General features: G+C 48.0%; 1 protein-coding gene across 4 annotated transcripts in view; it reads right to left on the reverse strand.

Annotated features, from left to right (window-relative positions):
- Positions 1 to 19785, reverse strand: part of LOC137307324 (natural resistance-associated macrophage protein 2-like) — a 218548-nt gene that overhangs the window by 83554 nt on the left and 115209 nt on the right. For all 4 annotated transcript variants that reach the window (XM_067976801.1, XM_067976800.1, XM_067976799.1 and 1 more), the window contains 3 exons: positions 17690 to 17796; positions 8207 to 8277; positions 799 to 866 (listed from right to left, as the gene is read on the reverse strand). In XM_067976801.1, the coding sequence (XP_067832902.1) occupies positions 799 to 866; positions 8207 to 8277; positions 17690 to 17796 (246 nt within the window). The remainder of the gene's footprint in view (positions 1 to 798; positions 867 to 8206; positions 8278 to 17689; positions 17797 to 19785) is intronic.

Below are 19785 nucleotides of genomic sequence, written 5' to 3' on the forward strand. Positions count from 1 at the left end.
GGTCCCAATGCCCCAGGAATCTAAAGCCCTCCCTCCTGCACCATCTCTCCAGCCACGCATTCATCTGCTCTATCCTCCTATTTCTAAACTCACTAGCGCGTGGGACTGGGAGTAATCTGGAGATTACTGCCTTTGAGGTCCTGCTTATTAATCTCTTTCCTAGTTCCTTAAAATCTGCCTGCAGGAGCTCATCCCTCTTTCTACCTATGTCACTGGTACCGATATGGACCACGACCTCTGGCTGTTCACCCTCCCCCTCCAGAATGTTCTGCAGCTGCTCGGTAACATCCTTGATCCTGGCACCAGGGAGGCAACATACCATCCTGGGCTCATGTCTGCGGCCGCAGAAACCCTGTCCGTTCTCCTAACTATAGAATCCCCTTTCACTATTGCTCTCCTGACCTTTCTCCTCCTCGCCCTGTACCGCTGAGCCACCCATGGTGCTGTGGACTTGGTTCTGGTACTTGGAGGTGGTGTTGTTCCCATGCACCTGTTGCCCTTGTGTGTGCCAGGCCCTTTTTCAAGGCTTTGCTCACTTCACCTGTAAACTTGTCAAAATGCTGCACCTGGGTCATGTGACTCAACCAGATGCCGTTCAAGAAGATTCAGAAATATCAGCAAAAGAATTATGAAAAAAGAAAGTGAATCAGAGTCAGGTCTTGTGTTGTGAAGGTTTTTCGGAATGTTTTAGACATCGCCAACAGCGAGCCGATTAAAATAATGAAGTGACTCCAAGGATCTTGCAGTTTAAAATATTACAAATCAAAGTTACCAAAGTGCAAATGCATCCACTCTTACCTCATATCCAAAAGTGACAGCCATAACTGCAATAAGGAACCCAAACAAAGCTTCCAGTTTTCTCAAACCTGAGGAGGAAGGGAGTTGCTGTTATACCATGATCAAGATAATATTCCCCTCCAAGTCACACACCATCCCGACTTGGAAATATATCGCCGTTCCTTCATTGTCGCTGGGTCAAAATCCTGGAACTCCCTTCCTAACAGCACTGTGGGAGAACCGTCACCACACGGACTGCAGCGGTTCAAGAAGGCGGCTCACCACCACCTTCTCAAGGGCAATTAGGGATGGGCAATAAATGCCGGCCTCGCCAGCGACACCCACATCCCATGAACGAATAAAAAAAAATCAACCCAAAGTTCATTGGGGTCAAAATTGGTTATGGCCCATTTTCAGACGCATAATTGACACAGATTGTGCTCACCCCAACCAGGAGGGTCTCTCTCTGTCTCTCTCTGTCCCTCTCACAGTCTCTCTGTCTCTCCCTCTGTCTCTCACAGTCTCTCTCTGTCTCTCCCTCTGTCTCTCACAGTCTCTCTGTCTCTCTCTGTCCCTCTCACAGTCTCTCTGTCTCTCACTCTGTCTCTCACAGTCTCTCTGTCTCTCTCTGTCCCTCTCACAGTCTCTCTCTGTCTCTCCCTCTGTCTCTCACAGTCTCTCTGTCTCTCTCTGTCCCTGTCACAGTCTCTCTCTGTCTCTCACAGTCTCTCTGTCTCTCTCTGTCCCTCTCACAGTCTCTCTGTCTCTCCCTCTGTCTCTCACAGTCTCTCTGTCTCTCTCTGTCCCTCTCACAGTCTCTCTCTGTCTCTCCCTCTGTCTCTCACAGTCTCTCTCTGTCCCTCTCACAGTCTCTCTGTCTCTCCCTCTGTCTCTCACAGTCTCTGTCTCTCTCTGTCCCTCTCTCTCTCTGTCTGTCTCTCACAGTCTCTCTGTCTCTCTCTCTCTGTCCCTCTCACAGTCTCTGTCTCTCTCACAGTCTCTCTCTCTCTCACAGTCTCTCTCTCTCTGTCTCTCTCACAGTCTCTCTCTCTCTCTCTGTCTCTCTCTCTTTCACAGTCTCTCTGTCTCTCTCTGTCTCTCTCTCTTTCACAGTCTCTCTGTCTCTCACAGTCTCTCTCTCTCTCTATGTCTCTCTCACAGTCTCTCTCTCTGTCTCTCTCTCTCTCACAGTCTCTCTCTCTCTCTATGTCTCTCTCACAGTCTCTCTCTCTGTCTCTCTCTCTCTCACAGTCTCTCTCTCTCACAGTCTCTCACAGTCTCTGTCTCTCTGTCTCCCTCTCACAGTCTCTCTCTGTCTCTCACAGTCTCTCTCTCTCACAGTCTCTCTCTCTGTCTCTCTCTCTCTCACAGTCTCTCTCTCTCACAGTCTCTCTCACAGTCTCTGTCTCTCTGTCTCCCTCTCACAGTCTCTCTCTCTCTGTCTCTCTCACAGTCTCTCTCTCTCTCTCTCTGTCTCTCTCTCTTTCACAGTCTCTCTGTCTCTCACAGTCTCTCTCACAGTCTCTCTCTGTCTCTGTCTCTCTCACAGTCTCTCTGTCTCTCTCTCTGTCTCTCTCTCTTTCACAGTCTCTCTGTCTCTCACAGTCTCTCTCTCTGTCTCTGTCTCTCTCACAGTCTCTGTGTCTCTCACTCTGTCTCTCTCACAGTCTCTCTCTCTCTCACAGTCTCTCTCTCTGTCTCTGTGTCTCTCACCCTCTCTCTCTCTCACAGTCTCTCTCTCTCTCTCACAGTCTCTCTCTGTCTCAGTCTCTCTCTGTCTCTCTCTCTCTGTCTCAGTCTCTCTCTGTCTCTCTCTCTCTGTCTCTCTCACAGTCTCTCTCTCTCTCTCTCTGTCTGTCTCACAGTCTCTGTCTCTGTCTCTCTCTGTCTGTCTCACAGTCTCTCTGTCTCTCTCACAGTCTCTCTCTCTGTCTCTCACAGTTTCTCTCTCTCTGTCTCTCTCACAATCTCTCTCTCTGTCTCTGTCTCTCTCACAGTCTCTCTCTCTCTCTGTCTCTCTCACAGTCTCTCTCTCTCTCTCACTGTCTCTCTCACAGTCTCTCTCTCTCTTTGTCTCTCTTTCTCCCTCTCTCGCTTTGAATCTCAGTCTCTTTCTCTGTCTGTCTGTCTCTCTCATTCTCGTGCTTTGCCAGAGAGGGCACCTTTGTACCTGTGACACAGTGTGTTTCACTGTGTGATGAAGGTAGTACTCTGAATTTAACTCTTTCTTACCCATGTCCCCTTACACTCCCCCCACCCCCACTTACTGAATTTAAAGCATTTGAGGTCAGCACTAGACATTGTTTTATTAGCATCATGTATCTGTCTCAATCTATTCTCCTATATAGATCTTTTGTTTTATACAGTATATCATGAACATTACGAATATTATTATACATTGAAAAGCCAGGAAAGCTTTAAAAGCTATTTCTCCCATGTACTTCCATATATCAAAAAGTCATCACCTGAACATAAAACACCTTCCTTTTTAGTGTTTTCCATATTGTGCATAATTTTAAAGCCAATTTGAGGGGATCACACTGAATTTTGGAGTTTCCAATTCGATATCTTCTCTGCATTCACTTCAATCCCTCTGATCAGTACCAGTGAGTTTAACCCTTGTTTCATGAAGCTTAATGCAGAAGGTCGGTCTCTCTATGGAGCCTTGAGGAGAAGTTTTAAATCAGTAATGATACAGTGCTAAATCGAGCCGCAAAGCGACCTTCGTGTCGGCGCTAAGTGGACTCCTAAAGGCCGAAAATGGCGTCCGGGATGCGCGCGCGCAGTTCTGGCGTGACGTGCGCAGGACGCCATCTTGGTAAAGGCGTTTGCGCTCGCGCACTTAACGAACACCAGCAGCATGTAAAGTAGGGAGATTATGTGGTAGATCAGTGTGCAACGCTGATTTAAAGGGGACAGATGCGATTTCCAGCCAACTCTTAACCTCGCACAGCTGTACAGGTCGTAAACGGCTTGGAGGACCCCCCCCCACCAGCGCTATTTAAAGGGACCATGCAGGAGTTACGGGTCAGTTGCTGGATTATTGCTTCTGGCCGCTGATGCATTTGTCCTTGTTTTTGGAGGTCTCCTCGACTTGAATACTGGGACTAGGGGACATAGCCTAAAAATTAGAGCCGGGACTTTCAGGAATGAAGTTAGGAAACACTTTTACACGCAAAGGGTGGTAGAAGTTTGGAACTCTCTTCCGCAAAAGGCATTTGATACTAGCTCAATTGCTAAATTTAAATCTGAGATTAATAGATTTTTGTTAACCAAAGGTATTAAGGGATATGGGGCTAAGGCGGGGAGATGGAGTTAGATCACAGATCAACCAAGATCTCATTGAATGACGGAACAGGCTCGAGGGGCTAAATGGCCTCCTCCTGTTCCTATAATAAAGTTTCAGTACTCTACAGCGAGTGGGCTGGCTAACTGACAGGCAACAGCAAGGGCACTGGTGGAGTGACAGGGGTGGGACAGGAGTACTGTCATCCTGAGAGAGGACAGCGGGTTCATGTTCCATGGAGCCACTGCCACTTGTTACCTTCTGTTATGCACCACCTTCTCCTGCAAGAAAGCGGTCGGTGAGTGCCCTGCAGGGTGTTTGGGTGATGTGGCTGTCATGGTTGAATAGCTGCCAGTGTGTGTAACCTGTGAGTTGTGGGTGCATGACTTGCAACAGAGCGGAAACGAGGAAACATTTTTTCACCCAGAGGGTGGTGGGGGTCTGGAACTCACTGCCTGAGAGGGTGGTAGAGGCAGAAACCCTCAACTCATTTAAAAAATATCTGGATGTGCACCTGAAGAGCCGTGACCTACAGGGCTACAGACCACATGCGGGAAAGTGGGATTAGGCTGGGTGGCTCGTTTCTCAGCCGGCGTGGACACGATGGGCAGAATGGCCTCCTTCTGTGCTGTAAATGTTCTATGATTCATGATTCTAACAGTAGTAATGTGTGAGGGTGAGATGAAGCATCTGATGGGAAGAATTGAGTACTGATGGAAAGATTTTGTTGGTCGGTGGGTGATGGGGTATAGTGTGTGGAGCAGTGGATGCGGCTAGTGGTGCAGTTAGTAGGAGATGTCACTTGACAGTTGACCTCACTCACCTTGACCACTTGTGCCAAATGGTGAGACCTCACCTGGAGTACTGTGTACAGTTTTGGTCTCCTTACATAAGGAAGGATATACTTGCCTTAGAGGCAGTACAACGAAGGTTCACTAGATTGATTCCTGGGATGAGAGGGTTGTCCTATGAGGAGAGATTGAGAAGAATGGGCCTATATTCTCTGGAGTTTGAAAGAATGAGAGGTGATCTCATTGAAATGTATAAAATTCTTAGAGGGCTTGACAGGGTAGATGTGGAGAGGCTGTTTCCCCTGGCTGGAGAGTCTAGAACTGGGGGCATAGTCTCAGGATAAGAGGTGGGCGATTTAGGACTGAGATGAGGAGGAATTTCTTCACTCAGAGGGTTGTGAATCTTTGGAATTCTCTACCCCAGAGGGCTGAGGATGCTCAGTCGTTGAGTATATTCAAGACTGAGAGCGATAGATTTTTGGACTCTAAGGGAATCAAGAGATATGGGGATCAGGCGGAAAAGTGGAGTTGAGGTCGAAGATCAGCCATGATCTTATTGAATGGCGGAGCAGGCTCGAGGGGCCGTATGGCCTATTCCTGCTCCTATTTCTTATGTTCTTAAATCAATGCACTTCTTCCTGCACTGTATCCATGTTCGTGGTGCTATGCTCCTGGTATTGACCTTGTCCCCTACTGCCTCCCACTGCCTCAGGCCTCATGCCCCCACTGCGGATATAGGATGTCCCTCCTCCTGCCCACCTCTTGCACCAAGGCCTCCAGTGCATCAGCAGAGAACCTTGGTGCATGCTCTCTCGCAGGCCTGGTACCAACTCAGATCAAACTTTGAGCAGCCAAGTTGTTGCTCATTAAAAATTCCAGAGTTCCTATCATTGCCGTGTTTCACTATATTGCAGCACAGATTCACTTCACCATTGACTTCCACCACTTCCTGCGGACACACTGCACCTCCCCTTTAAGAGGTGCGGGCTGCCTTTAAGTGGTGCCGGCCACTGGCAGTATCTGGGCCTCCTGCTGGTGAGCAGCCAATCAACAGGGCAGGTAATTGTTACGAGCTGCCTGAATCTCAACGACCGGGCGGCGTTAATCGTGCACCGCGATCCCAGTGCCCGTTTTCGGGGGTTAACCAATTTAACCCCCTATATGTTCCCACTCTCCTGAGCAACATTAACCATTTCATATAGTGGTGTTGTCAATGTGACTGAGCCTGTCTGAGACCCGTCCCTCAGTTCATCTTCATCATGCATTCCACATATTGATTGCCTCCCCCGCAACATATCAGCAGTGTCCCAACATCATGCAGCACAAGACATCAGATACAAGCCATTCTTGCTCTTCCAGGTTATTTATCAGAAGATCTGGGGATGTCTGGAGGTCATTGATTAGAATCTCCCCCTACATGGTCCTGATGTCTCAGGTAGTGGTCAGGTTGCAAAATACATTCTCCTCATTGTTCAGTATTGGCAAGGATATAACCATCTCCAAGAGAAATCTATCAATTAACTATTCTTGACTACACTTTCCTGACCTTCGCGAGGTTGAGTCTTGGTACTGGACTGATACCAGAGGAGTCCTCGTTGACATATGCCAGGAGCTTAACGTCTGTTTTAGGCGGCCGCCAGGGAAAAGGGTCAAAGATGATGGCTTCAGTCTTCCCAATGTTTAACTGAAAGAAATTGCGGGCTATCCAGGACTGCATATCGGACAAGCAGTCTGACAGTACAGATGGAGTGAAGGGACCGAGGGAGGTGGTGGAGAGATTGGTGTCATCAGCGTACATGTGGAAACTGACCTCATTTCTTCATGATTGGTTTTTGTTGTTGTTGTTGTTGTTGATCAACCCTACAGGACAATGTACGATGTACCCTCCCTCTCTCTCTCACTCACCCCAGCCTCTCTCTCTCACTCACCCCAGCCTCTCTCTCTCACTCACCCTCTCTCTCTCCTCACCCACCCTCTCTCTCTCTCTCTCTCACCCACCCTCTCTCTCTCACCCTCTCTCTCACCCCCCTCTCTCTCTCACCCTCTCTCTCTCACCCACCCTCTCTCTCTCACCCTCTCTCTCTCTCTCACCCACCCTCTCTCTCTCACCCTCTCTCTCTCACCCACCCTCTCTCTCTCTCACCCACCCTCTCTCTCTCTCACCCTCTCTCTCTCTCACCCACCCTCTCTCTCTCACCCTCTCTCTCTCACCCACCCTCTCTCTCTCTCACCCACCCTCTCTCTCTCACCCTCTCTCTCTCTCTCTCTCTCACCCACCCTCTCTCTCTCACCCTCTCTCTCTCACCCACCCTCTCTCTCACCCCCCTCTCTCTCTCTCACCCACCCTTTCTCTATCTCCCTCTCACCCGCCCTCTCTCTCTCTCTCACCCACCCTCTCTCTCTCTCTCTCACCCACCCTCTCTCTCTCACCCACCATCTCTCTCTCTCTCACCCTCTCTCTCACCCCCCTCTCTCTCTCACCCTCTCTCTCTCTCACCCACCCTCTCTCTCACCCCCCTCTCTCTCACCCCCTCTCTCTCTCTCACCCACCCTTTCTCTCTCTCCCTCCTCACCCTCTCTATCTTGGTCTCTCAACCCACCCTCTCTCTCGCTTCCTCAACCCACCCTCTCTCTCTTTCTCTGTCACTCCTTCAACCCACTCTCTCTCTCTTTCTCTTCGTCTCTCTCTCTCTTTCTCCGTCTTTCTCTTCCCCTCTCTCTTTCTGAGACATAGACTGGTAGGGTGACTGCAAGATCCCGAGAGAATATCTAGTGCAAAACCAGAAAATCTGAAACATCTGCCCATTTTTAGTCATATTTAAATTAGAGGTTGATGATGTCATCAGACGGATGCCATGTTATTAATGCCTTAGCAATGTTGAGCGTCAGGAGCGCCCTCTGGTGGCCAGCGTTGCTAAGGCAGCGGAGAGTTGTCTCCAATTTGAAGGGCCACCCTGTCTGGTATAATGGATTGTAGAGTTGTTGACCACACTATACTGAGGCAGCAACCACAGCCATTAGCGAGATCACCAGCGGGAGCCTGCCACCAACATGCAAATGAGCCTGATACTGGAAGGTTGGGGGAGGGGGGATTCCTGTTGGATTGGATAATCCAGTCCTCACATCCAGGATCACATGCGAATGGCCATTTGGGTGAGAGGTTGGTTGGTCATAGAACCTGTACGCAGCAAGACTCATCACCTTCAGGACAAATGGGGGGACGCTGGATGGATAAAAATAGCCAATAATTATTTAACTATCAACACTTCTGTGGAAATATTATCCAGGAAGCGTTTCAGCTGAATGGGGAAAGGACTTGGTAGCAAAATCTTTCAAATTACGTCAGACTTACCATATTTATCCAAGAAGAGGAAGAAAAACGTGTCCACAATAGTTATTAATACTCCGCCCCACAGGGGAATCCTAAACAACAGAGAGCAGGCAATTAGAAACATAGATAAATAGGAGCAAGAGTCGGCCATTCGGCCCTTCGGGCCTGCTCTGCCATTCAAAATGATCATGGCTGATCGTCTAACTCAGTATCCTGTTCCCGCTTTTTCCCCATATCCCTTGATCCCTTTAGCACAAAGAAACTTATCTATCTCCTTCCTGAATACATCTAATGACTTGGCCTCCACAGCCTTCTGTGGTAGAGAATTCCACAGGTTCACCACCCTCTGAGTGAAGAAATTTCTCCTCATCTCAGTTCTGAATGGCATACCCCGTATCCTGAGACTGTGACCCCTGGTTCTGGACTCCCCAGCCATCGGGAACATCCTCCCTGCATCTAGTCTGTCTAGTCCTGTTAGAATTTTATATGTTTCGATGAGATCACCTCTCATTCTTCTAAACTCTAGTGAATATAGGCCAAGTCGACCCAATCTCTCCTCATGTCAGTCCTGCCATCCCAGGAATCAGTCTGGTAAACCTTCGTTGCACTCCCTCCATGGCAAGGACATCCTTCCTCAGATAAGGAGACCAAAACTGCACACAATACTCCAGATGTGGTCTCACCAAGGCCCTGTACAACTGCAGTAAGACATCCCTGCTCCTGTACTCAAATCCTCTTGCAATGAAGGCCAACATACCATTCACCTTCCGAACTGCTTGCTGCACCTGAATGCTTGCTTTCAGTGACTGGTGTACAAGGACACCCAGGTCTCGTTGCACCTCCCCTTTTCCCAATCTATCACCATTCAGATAATACTCTGTCTTTCTGTTTTTACAACCAAAGTGGATAACCTCACATTTATCCACATTATACTGCATCTGCCATGTTCTTGCCCACTCACCCAACTTGTCTAAATCACATTGGAGCCTCTTTGCATCCTCCTCACAGCTCACATTCCACCCCAGCTTTGTGTCGTCTGCAAACTTGAAAATATTGCATTCAGTTCCCTCATCCAAATCATTGATATATATTGTGAATAGCTGGGGCCCAAGCACTGATCCCTGCGGTACCCCAAGAGTCACAGTCTGCCACCCGGAAAAAGACCCGTTTATTCCTACTCTCTGTTTCCTGTCTGTCAACCAATTCTCAATCCATGCCAGTATATTCCCCCCAATCCCATGTGCTTTAATTTTGCACACTAATCTCTTGTTAGAGAATTAGAGAAACATTTCAGCCTTCTCAGACTGTGCTCTGCTCACAGTGGCCTACAGTGTACTCGTGGTGCCCAGAGGGACACTCCTGGCCCCACAAAAATGATACTTTTCTTCTTGGCCCTTTTCTGGGTCACCACCCTGGCACAACTAAGATTATCCAGTTAAGTGCACATTGCAAGCTCCATCCATTTGTCCCTTTAAATTTCGTCGGGGTCTTCTGCACATTATAGGACCCCAACTTGAATACAATAATGAAGCTCCCGCCTGATTTGGCTGTCCAGTGAAAAATGGAGGTGGACAGGATTAGAGTGGGAAGGGGATGGTAAGTACAGCCCAAGTTAAAATCGACCCTATGGATTCTAAGGGCCTGAGATTACAGGCGCCAGGGAAGCTGTAGAGCGGGCAGATCTCTGGGGGGAGGGGAACAATTTGGGCCAGAACCCAGATACGCTGACTTTCTATCCTGTGTAACCCTAACCCTAACCCTAACCCTAACCCAATACTGGTTGGGGGCAGTAGGTGAGACCTCCCCCAGCACCATACATCCCAGGACTGCTTTAGAGTCGTGTCTGGGGGAGTTCCTGGGTTGTCCCAGGAATTCTGCCCATTACACTCTCCCTAGGCCCATTGAAATTCACGTCAGTTGAGAACTAGCGTGAATTCTATTGTGTACCTAATAAAGGCCCCAAGGCTGCCCAAGAGAAAGATAATCAAGATACCTTTAAGAACACGCCAGTTTACTCCCTTAAGAGTGGAAGAAAAATTCCATCCCTTATTTCTTCAGCCTTTCCCTGATTTGGGCTGGGTCATTTGGGATGGTGTCCACATTGATGAGCATGGACGGTCGCACTCTACTGCAATCTCAGCAGTGGAGCAGGAACCCTGGAATTTGAGGGCCTAAGAGTTTGCTCATAACTCACGTTAGACTAACTCATTTATCCTTCAATGTCTTGTAGGAGAGTCTATTACTGGAGGAATCTGTATTACTGGAGGAGAGTTTATTACTGGAGGAGAGTCTATTACTGGAGGAATCTGTATTACTGGAGGAGAGTTTATTACTGGAGGAGAGTCTATTACTGGAGGAATCTGTATTACTGGAGGAGAGTTTATTACTGGGGGAGAGTCTATTACTGGAGGAAACTGTATTACTGGAGGAATCTGTATTACTGGAGGAGAGTCTATTACTGGGGGAGAGCCTATTACTGGAGGAATCTGTATTACTGGAGGAATCTGTATTACTGGAGGAGAGTTTATTACTGGAGGAGAGTCTATTACTGGAGGAATCTGTATTACTGGAGGAGAGTCTATTACTGGAGTAGAGTCTATTACTGGGGGAGAGTCTATTACTGGAGGAAACTGTATTACTGGGGGAGAGCCTATTACTGGGGGAGAGCCTATTACTGGAGGAGAATCTATTACTGGGGGAGAGTCTGTTACTGGAGGAAACTGTATTACTGGAGCTGAGTCTATTACTGGAGCTGAGTCTATTACTGGGGGAGAGTCTATTGCTGGAGGAGAGTCTATCACTGGGGGAGAGTCTATTACTGGGGGAGAGTCTATCACTGGGGGAGAGTCTATTACTGGAGGAGAGTCTATTACTGGAGGAATCTATATTACTGGAGGAGAGTCTATGACTGGAGAAGAGGCTATTACTGGAGGAGATTCTATTACTGGAGGAATCTGTATTACTGGAGGAATCTGTATTACTGGGGGAAGAGTATAGTACTGGGGGATAGTCTATTACTGGAGGAATCTGTATTACTGGAGGAGAGTTTATTACTGGGGGAGAGTCTATTACTGGAGGAAACTGTATTACTGGAGGAATCTGTATTACTGGAGGAGAGTCTATTACTGGGGGAGAGCCTATTACTGGAGGAATCTGTATTACTGGAGGAATCTGTATTACTGGAGGAGAGTTTATTACTGGAGGAGAGTCTATTACTGGAGGAATCTGTATTACTGGAGGAGAGTCTATTACTGGAGTAGAGTCTATTACTGGGGGAGAGCCTATTACTGGAGGAGAATCTATTACTGGGGGAGAGTCTGTTACTGGAGGAAACTGTATTACTGGAGCTGAGTCTATTACTGGAGCTGAGTCTATTACTGGGGGAGAGTCTATTGCTGGAGGAGAGTCTATCACTGGGGGAGAGTCTATTACTGGGGGAGAGTCTATCACTGGGGGAGAGTCTATTACTGGAGGAGAGTCTATTACTGGAGGAATCTATATTACTGGAGGAGAGTCTATTACTGGAGAAGAGGCTATTACTGGAGGAGATTCTATTACTGGAGGAATCTGTATTACTGGAGGAATCTGTATTACTGGGGGAAGAGTATAGTACTGGGGGATAGTCTATTACTGGGGGAGAGTCTATTACTGGGGGAGAGTCTATTACTGAAGGAAACTGTATTACTGGCGGAAGGGTCTATTACTGGGAGAGAGTCTATTACTGGGGGAGAGTCTATTACTGGAGGAGAGTCTATTACTGGGGGAGAGTCTATTACTGGGGGGGGGGAGTCTATTACTAGGAGATACAGTATTACTGGCGGAAGAGTCTATTACTGGAGGAGAGTCTATTACTGGAGGAGAGTCTATTACTGGAGAGGGTCTATCACTGTGGGGGGGGGAGTCGATTACGGGAGGAGAATCTATTACTGGGGGAGAGTCTAGTACTGGGGGAGAGTCTAGTATTGGGGGAGAGTCTATTACTGGGGGAGAGTCTATTACTGAGGGAGAGTCCAATACTGGGGGAGAATCTATTACTGAGGGAGAGTCTAGTTTTGGGGGAGGGTCTAGTTTTGGGGGAGAATCTATTACTGGAGGTGAGTCTATTACTGGGGGGGAGTCGAATCGTGGGGGAGAGTCGATTACTGGGGGATAGTCGATTACTGGGGGAGAGTCTAGTACTGGGGGAGAATCGATTACTGGGGGAGAGTCTAGTACTGGGGGAGAATCGATTACTGGGGGAGAGTCAATACTGGGGGAGAGTCAATTACTGGGGGAAACTGTATTACTGGAGGAGAGTCTATTACTGGATGAGAGTCTATTACTGGAGGAAACTGTATTACTGGAAGAGAGTCTATTACTGGAGGAAACTGTATTACTGGAGGAAACTGTATTACTGGAGGAAACTGTATTACTGGGGGAGAGTCTATTACTGGGGGAGTGTCTATTACTGGAGGAGAGTCTATTACTGGAGGAAACTGTATTACTGGGGGAGAGTCTATTACTGGAGGAAAGTCTATTACTGGAGGAGAGTCTATTACTGGAGGAAACTGTATTACTGGAGGAGAGTCTATTACTGGAGGAAACTGTATTACTGGGGGAGTGTCTATTACTGGAGGAGAGTCTATTACTGGAGGAAACTGTATTACTGGGGGAGAGTCTATCACTGGAGGAGAATCTATTACTGGGGGAGAGTCTGTTACTGGAGGAATCTATATTACTGGAGGAGAGTCTATTACTGGGGGAGAGTCTATTGCTGGGGGAGAGTCTGTTACTGGAGGAATCTATATTACTGGAGGAGAGTCTATTACTGGGGGAGAGTCTATTGCTGGAGGAGAGTCTATCACTGGAGGAATCTGTATTACTGGAGGAATCTGTATTACTGGGGGAAGATTATAGTACTGGGGGATAGTCTATTACTGGGGGAGAGTCTATTACTGGGGGAGAGTCTATTACTGAAGGAAACTGTATTACTGGCGGAAGAGTCTATTACTGGGAGAGAGTCTATTACTGGAGGAATCTGTATTAATGGGGGAAGAGTCTATTACTGGGGGAGAGTCTATTACTGGGGGAGAGTCTATTACTGGAGGAGGGTCTATTACTGGAGGAAACTGTATTACTGGGGGAGAGTCTATTACTGGAGGAGAGTCTATTACTGGGGGAGAGTCTATTACTAGGAGATACAGTATTACTGGCGGAAGAGTCTATTACTGGAGGAGAGTCTATTACTGGAGGAGAGTCTATTACTGGAGAGGGTCGATCACTGTGGGGGGGGGGAGTCGATTACGGGAGGAGAATCTATTACTGGGGGAGAGTCTAGTACTGGGGGAGAGTCTAGTATTGGGGGAGAGTCTATTACTGGGGGAGAGTCTAGTACTGGGGGAGAGTCTAGTATTGGGGGAGAGTCTATTACTGGGCGAGAGTCTATTACTGAGGGAGAGTCCAATACTGGGGGAGAATCTATTACTGAGGGAGAGTCTAGTTTTGGGGGAGGGTCTAGTTTTGGGGGAGAATCTATTACTGGAGGTGAGTCTATTACTGGGGGGGAGTCGAATAGTGGGGGAGAGTCGATTACTGGGGGATAGTCGATTACTGGGGGAGAGTCTAGTACTGGGGGAGAATCGATTACTGGGGGAGAGTCTAGTACTGGGGGAGAATCGATTACTGGGGGAGAGTCAATACTGGGGGAGAGTCAATTACTGAGGGAGAATCTCGTGTTGGGGGAGAGTCTATTACTGGGGGAGTGTCGATTACTGGGGGAGAATCTAGTATTGGGGGAGAGTTTATTACTGGGGACGGTTTATGACTGGGGGAGAGTCGATTACTGGGGGAGAGTCTATTACTGGGGGAGAGCCCATTACTGGGAGAGCGTCTAGTACTGGGGGAGAGTCGATTACTGGGGGAGGTTCTAGTACTGAGGGAGAGTCGATTACTGGGGGAGATTCTATTACTGGGGGAGTGTCTAACACTGGGGGAGAGTCTAGTACTGGGGGAGAGTCGATTACTGGGGGAGAGTCGATTACTGGGGGAGAGTCTATGATTGGGGAGAGTCTAGTATTGGGGGAGAGTCTATTACTGAGGGAGAGTCTAGTATTGGGGGAGAGTCTATTACTGAGTGAGAGTCTAGTATTGGGGGAGAGTCTATGACTGGGGGAGAGTCTAGTATTGGGGGAGAGTCTATTACTGTGGGAGAGTCCAGTATTGGGGGAGAGTCTATTACTGGGGGAGGGTCTAGTATTGGGGAGAGTCTATTACTGTGGGAGAGTCCAGTATTGGGGGAGAGTCTATTACTGGGGGAGGGTCTAGTATTGGGGAGAGTCTATTACTGTGGGAGAGTCCAGTATTGGGGGAGAGTCTATTACTGGGGGAGGGTCTAGTATTGGGGAGAGTCTATTACTGTGGGAGAGTCTAGTATTGGGGGAGAGTCTATTACTGTGGGAGAGTCCAGTATTGGGGGAGAGTCTATTACTGGGGGAGAGTCAATTACTGGGGGAGAGTCTAGTATTGGGGGAGAGTCTATTACTGGGGGAGAGTCTAGTGCTGGGTGAGAATCGATTACTGGGGGAGAGTCGATTACTGGGGGAGAGCCGATTACTGGAGGAGAGTCGATTACTGGGGGAGAGTCTAGTACTGGGGGAGAGTCTAGTTTTGGGGGAGAGTCTATTACTGAGTGAGAGTCTAGTATTGGGGGAGGATCTATTACTGGGGGAGGGTCTGGTATTGGGGGAGAGTCTATTACTGTGGGAGAGTCCAGTATTGGGGGAGAGTCTATTACTGGGGGAGAGTCGATTACTGGGTGAGAGTCTAGTATTGGGGGAGAGTCTAGTATTGGGGGAGAGTCTATTACTGAGGGAGAGTCTAGTATTGGGGGAGAGTCTATTACTGTGGGAGAGTCCAGTATTGGGGGAGAGTCTATTACTGGGGGAGAGTCGATTACTGGGGGAGAGTCTAGTATTGGGGGAGAGTCTATTACTGGGGAGAGTCTAGTGCTGGGTGGGAATCGATTACTGGGGGAGAGTCGATTACTGGGGGAGAGTCGAGTACTGGGGGAGAGTCTAGTATTGGGGGAGAGTCTATTACTGAGGGAGAGTCTAGTATTGGGGGAGAGTCTATTACTATGGGAGAGTCCAGTATTGGGGGAGAGTCTATTACTGGGGGAGAGTCGATTACTGGGGGAGAGTCTAGTATTGGGGGAGAGTCTATTACTGGGGAGAGTCTAGTGCTGGGTGAGAATCGATTACTGGGGGAGAGTCAATTACTGGGGGAGAGTCTAGTACTGGGGGAGAGTCTAGTTTTGGGGGAGAGTCTAGTTTTGGCGGAGAGTCTAGTTTTGGCGGAGAATCTATTACTGGAGGTGAGTCTATTACTGGGGGAGAGTCGATTACTGGGGAGAGTCAATTACTGGGGGAGAGTCGATTACTAGGGTAAACTGTATTACTAGGGGAGAGTCTATTACTGTGGGATGGTCTATTACTGGGGAGAGTCTATTACGGGTGGACAGCCTATTACTGGCGGAGAGTCAACTACTGAGGAAAGTCTCTTACTGAGAGAAACTGTATTACCCGGGGAGTTAATTACTCGGGTCTATCACTGGGGAGACTGTATTTCGCGGGATGGGTCTATTAATGGGTGAGAGTCGATGACTGTGGAGAGTCTCTTACTGAGGGAGACTGTATTACACAGGGAGGGTCTATTACTGGGGAAGGGTCTATTCCTGGGGGAGGGTCTATTACTGTGAGAGAATCTAATACTGTGAGAGGGTCTATTACTATAGGAAATTGTATTATTAGGGAAGGGTTTATTACTGAGGAAGAGTCGATTATAGGAGAGTCTCTTACTGAGGCATACTGTAATACTGGGGAAGGGTCTATTACTGGGGGAGGGTCTGTTAATGGGGGAAACTGTCTTACTAGGGCAATGTCTGTTGCTGGGTTGGGTCTATTACTGGAGAAAGTATAGTTCTGGGGAAAACTGTATTACTGAAGGATGTTCTATTACTGGGCAGAGTCTATTACTGGGGAGACTATTACTCTGGGAATGTTTATTACTGTGGAGAGTTTATTGCTGGGTCGAGCGTATTACTGTGAAAGGGTGAATTACTGGGGAGACTATTATTATGGGAGAGTCTATTTCTGAGGGAGACTATTACTGGGAGATTGTATTACTGGGAGGTTGTATTACTGGGAGACTGTATCACTGGGAGACTGTATCACTGGGAGACTGTATTACTGGGAGGTTGTATTACTGGGAGACTGTATCACTGGGAGACTGTATCACTGGGGAGACTATTACTTGGGAGATTGTATTACTGTGGGAGGGTGTATTACTGGGAGACTGTATTACTGGGACACTGTATTACAGGGAGACTGTATTACGGGGAGACTGTATTACTGGGGAGACTGTATTACTTGTGAGATTATATTACTGTGGGAGGGTGTATTACCAGGAGACTGTATTACTGGGAGATTGTATTACTGGGAGATTGTATTACTGTGGGAGGGTGTATTACTGGGAGATTGTATTACTGGGAGACTCTATTATTGGGAGATTGTATTACTGGGAGATTGTATTACTGGGAGATTGTATTACTGTGGGAGGGTGTATTACTGGGAGACTCTATTATTGGGAGATTGTATTACTGGGAGATTGTATTACTGTGGGAGGGTATATTACTGCGAGACTCTATTATTGGGAGATTGTATTACTGGGAGATTGTATTACTGTGGGAGGGTGTATTACTGGGAGACTCTATTATTGGGAGATTGTATTACTGGGAGATTGTATTACTGTGGGAGGGTGTATTACTGGGAGACTCTATTATTGGGAGATTGTATTACTGGGAGATTGTATTACTGTGGGAGGGTATATTACTGGGAGACTCTATTATTGGGAGATTGTATTACTGGGAGATTGTATTACTGTGGGAGGGTATATTACTGCGAGACTCTATTATTGGGAGATTGTATTACTGGGAGATTGTATTACTGTGGGAGGGTGTATTACTGGGAGACTGTTTTATTGGGAGGGTGTATTACTGGAGACTGTATTACTGGGAGATTGTATTGCTGTTGGAGGGTGTAATACTGGGAGATTGTATTACTGGGAGATTGTATTACTGTTGGAGGGTGTAATACTGGGAGATTGTATTACTGGGAGATTGTATTACTGTGGGAGGGTGTAATACTGGGAGATTGTATTACTGGGAGACTATTATTGGGAGACTGTATTACTGGAGGAGAGTTTTGTCGGGGGAGATGATGGCGTATATTTCCGTTGGGGTTATCCTGCTCATTCACTGTAACTCCGGTGGATTAGCTGCTGAAACCCAATGCTGCAATTCAGTTTTTCCAGGATTTCCATGACTCTTTTGCCGAAGTTATGGTGAATGAGCAGGAGACCCTTTGAATCAATGAGTGTAGGAAAAGGGAATGCTCAAGTCAGACAACCTGAATGTGGCAATCAGTAATGAAACACCGTCCGAGGGAACTCAGTGGGATTGTACTCTACCTTCCAACAGACAGCAGATTAATAGCTATAGCCGATCCAATCACTTCCTGCATGTCGGAGCCGATGATTGCCAGCTCCACCATCAGCCACAGAGCAATCCGAGGGAACTGCAACATTCAGAAGACAGCAGTGTTAGTGGTGAACAAAGTGGGAAATGGCCACTGTCAGCTGATCTGGTGGATAATCTGAAATAGGTGAGTGAAATTCTCGAGGAAATTACAGTGATGTCATTTTCACATATCACAAGATAATTACAGATGAGGAAGCCCATTTGGCCCATCTTAATATATCCATTCAAAAGGTTCCTAACACCCCTTCCCCCATTGTAACGTCCGATTGTTTGAACGATTACAGGGTTTTTACCTCCTCTGCTCTATGCAGGAGTTCATTCCATGTGTTGATCACTCTCTGTGCGTACAGAAACCTCCTGATATCAGTCCTAAATTTATCATTGACTAGTTTGACCCTGTGACCCCGTGTGCTACTCTCACAATTTAATTTCATGTAATATTACAAGATTTATCTTTTCCATTCCCTTTGTCTCAGTGACCAGAACTGGACACAGGACTCAAGGTGGGTCTGACCAGAACTGGACACAGTACTCAAAGTGGGTCTGACCAGAACTGGACACAGTGCTCAAGATGAGTCTGACCAGAACTGGACACAGTGCTCAAGGTGGGTCTGACCAGAACTGGACACAGTACTCAAAGTGGGTCTGACCAGAACTGGACACAGTGCTCAAGATGAGTCTGACCAGAACTGGTCACAGTGCTCAAGGTGGGTCTGACCAGAACTGGACACAGTGCTCAAGGTGGGTCTGACCAGAACTGGACACAGTGCTCAAGATGAGTCTGACCAGAACTGGTCACAGTGCTCAAGGTGGGTCTGACCAGAACTGGACACAGTGCTCAAGGTGGGTCTGACCAGAACTGGACACAGTGCTCAAGATGAGTCTGACCAGAACTGGTCACAGTGCTCAAGGTGGGTCTGACCAGAACTGGACACAGTGCTCAAGGTGGGTCTGACCAGAACTGGACACAGTGCTCAAGATGAGTCTGACCAGAACTGGACACAATACTCAAGGTGGGTCTGACCAGAACTGGACACAGTGCTCAAGATGAGTCTGACCAGAACTGGACACAGTGCTCAAGGTGGGTCTGACCAGAACTGGACACAGTGCTCAAGGTGGGTCTGACCAGAACTGGACACAGTGCTCAAGATGAGTCTGACCAGAACTGGACACAATACTCAAGATGAGTCTGACCAGAACTGGACACAATACTCAAGGTGAGTCTGACCAGAACTGGACACAGTACTCAAGGTGGGTCTGACCAGAACTGGACACAGTGCTCAAGGTGGGTCTGACCAGAACTGGACACAGTACTCAAGGTGGGTCTGACCAGAACTGGACACAGTGCTCAAGGTGGGTCTGACCAGAACTGGACACAGTGCTCAAGGTGGGTCTGACTGGAACTGGACACAGTACTCAAGGTGGGTCTAACCAGAACTGGACACAGTGCTCAAGGTGGGTCTGACCAGAACTGGACACAGTGCTCAAGGTGGGTCTGACCAGAACTGGACACAGTGCTCAAGGTGGGTCTGACCAGAACTGGACACAGTGCTCAAGGTGGGTCTGACCAGGGTTCTGTACATTAACTTGATCCCTTGAATGCTGCACAACTTTGCAAAATGTCTCCCAGCGGGAGGTGGGCAGTGTGAGAGTGACAGCCAGTGTTGGAGTCGGCAGGAGACCTGTCCCAGTTTCTGGGTCGCTCTTCATTTGTATTGTGGAGGTGAGCTACAAGTGAGAAACGTGCTCCCCACAGGGAACTCATTGATTTGAAAGGAGGAAGTCAGGCACTGCTGCAAGTCCTTAAAGGCCTGCTGCAGCTTAAAGGGGTGATGCTTACTTTGTTGTTGAAAGAGAGAAGCAACACCCTGCAATGTTAGTTGACAGGAAGATCAATGTTGGGCTTTGGGCAGATGCAGTTTATTGGAGGGTGGAAGGACTGCGACTGGGAGAGATGTTGGACGTGACTTGATATCGGGGAGCAGGGATTGTTCAGCTGAAGTCCTCTTCAATGAGTTTCTGCTGA

Source organism: Heptranchias perlo, chromosome X (assembly GCF_035084215.1).
Source record: "Heptranchias perlo isolate sHepPer1 chromosome X, sHepPer1.hap1, whole genome shotgun sequence".
NCBI classification, from domain to species: domain Eukaryota; kingdom Metazoa; phylum Chordata; class Chondrichthyes; order Hexanchiformes; family Hexanchidae; genus Heptranchias; species Heptranchias perlo.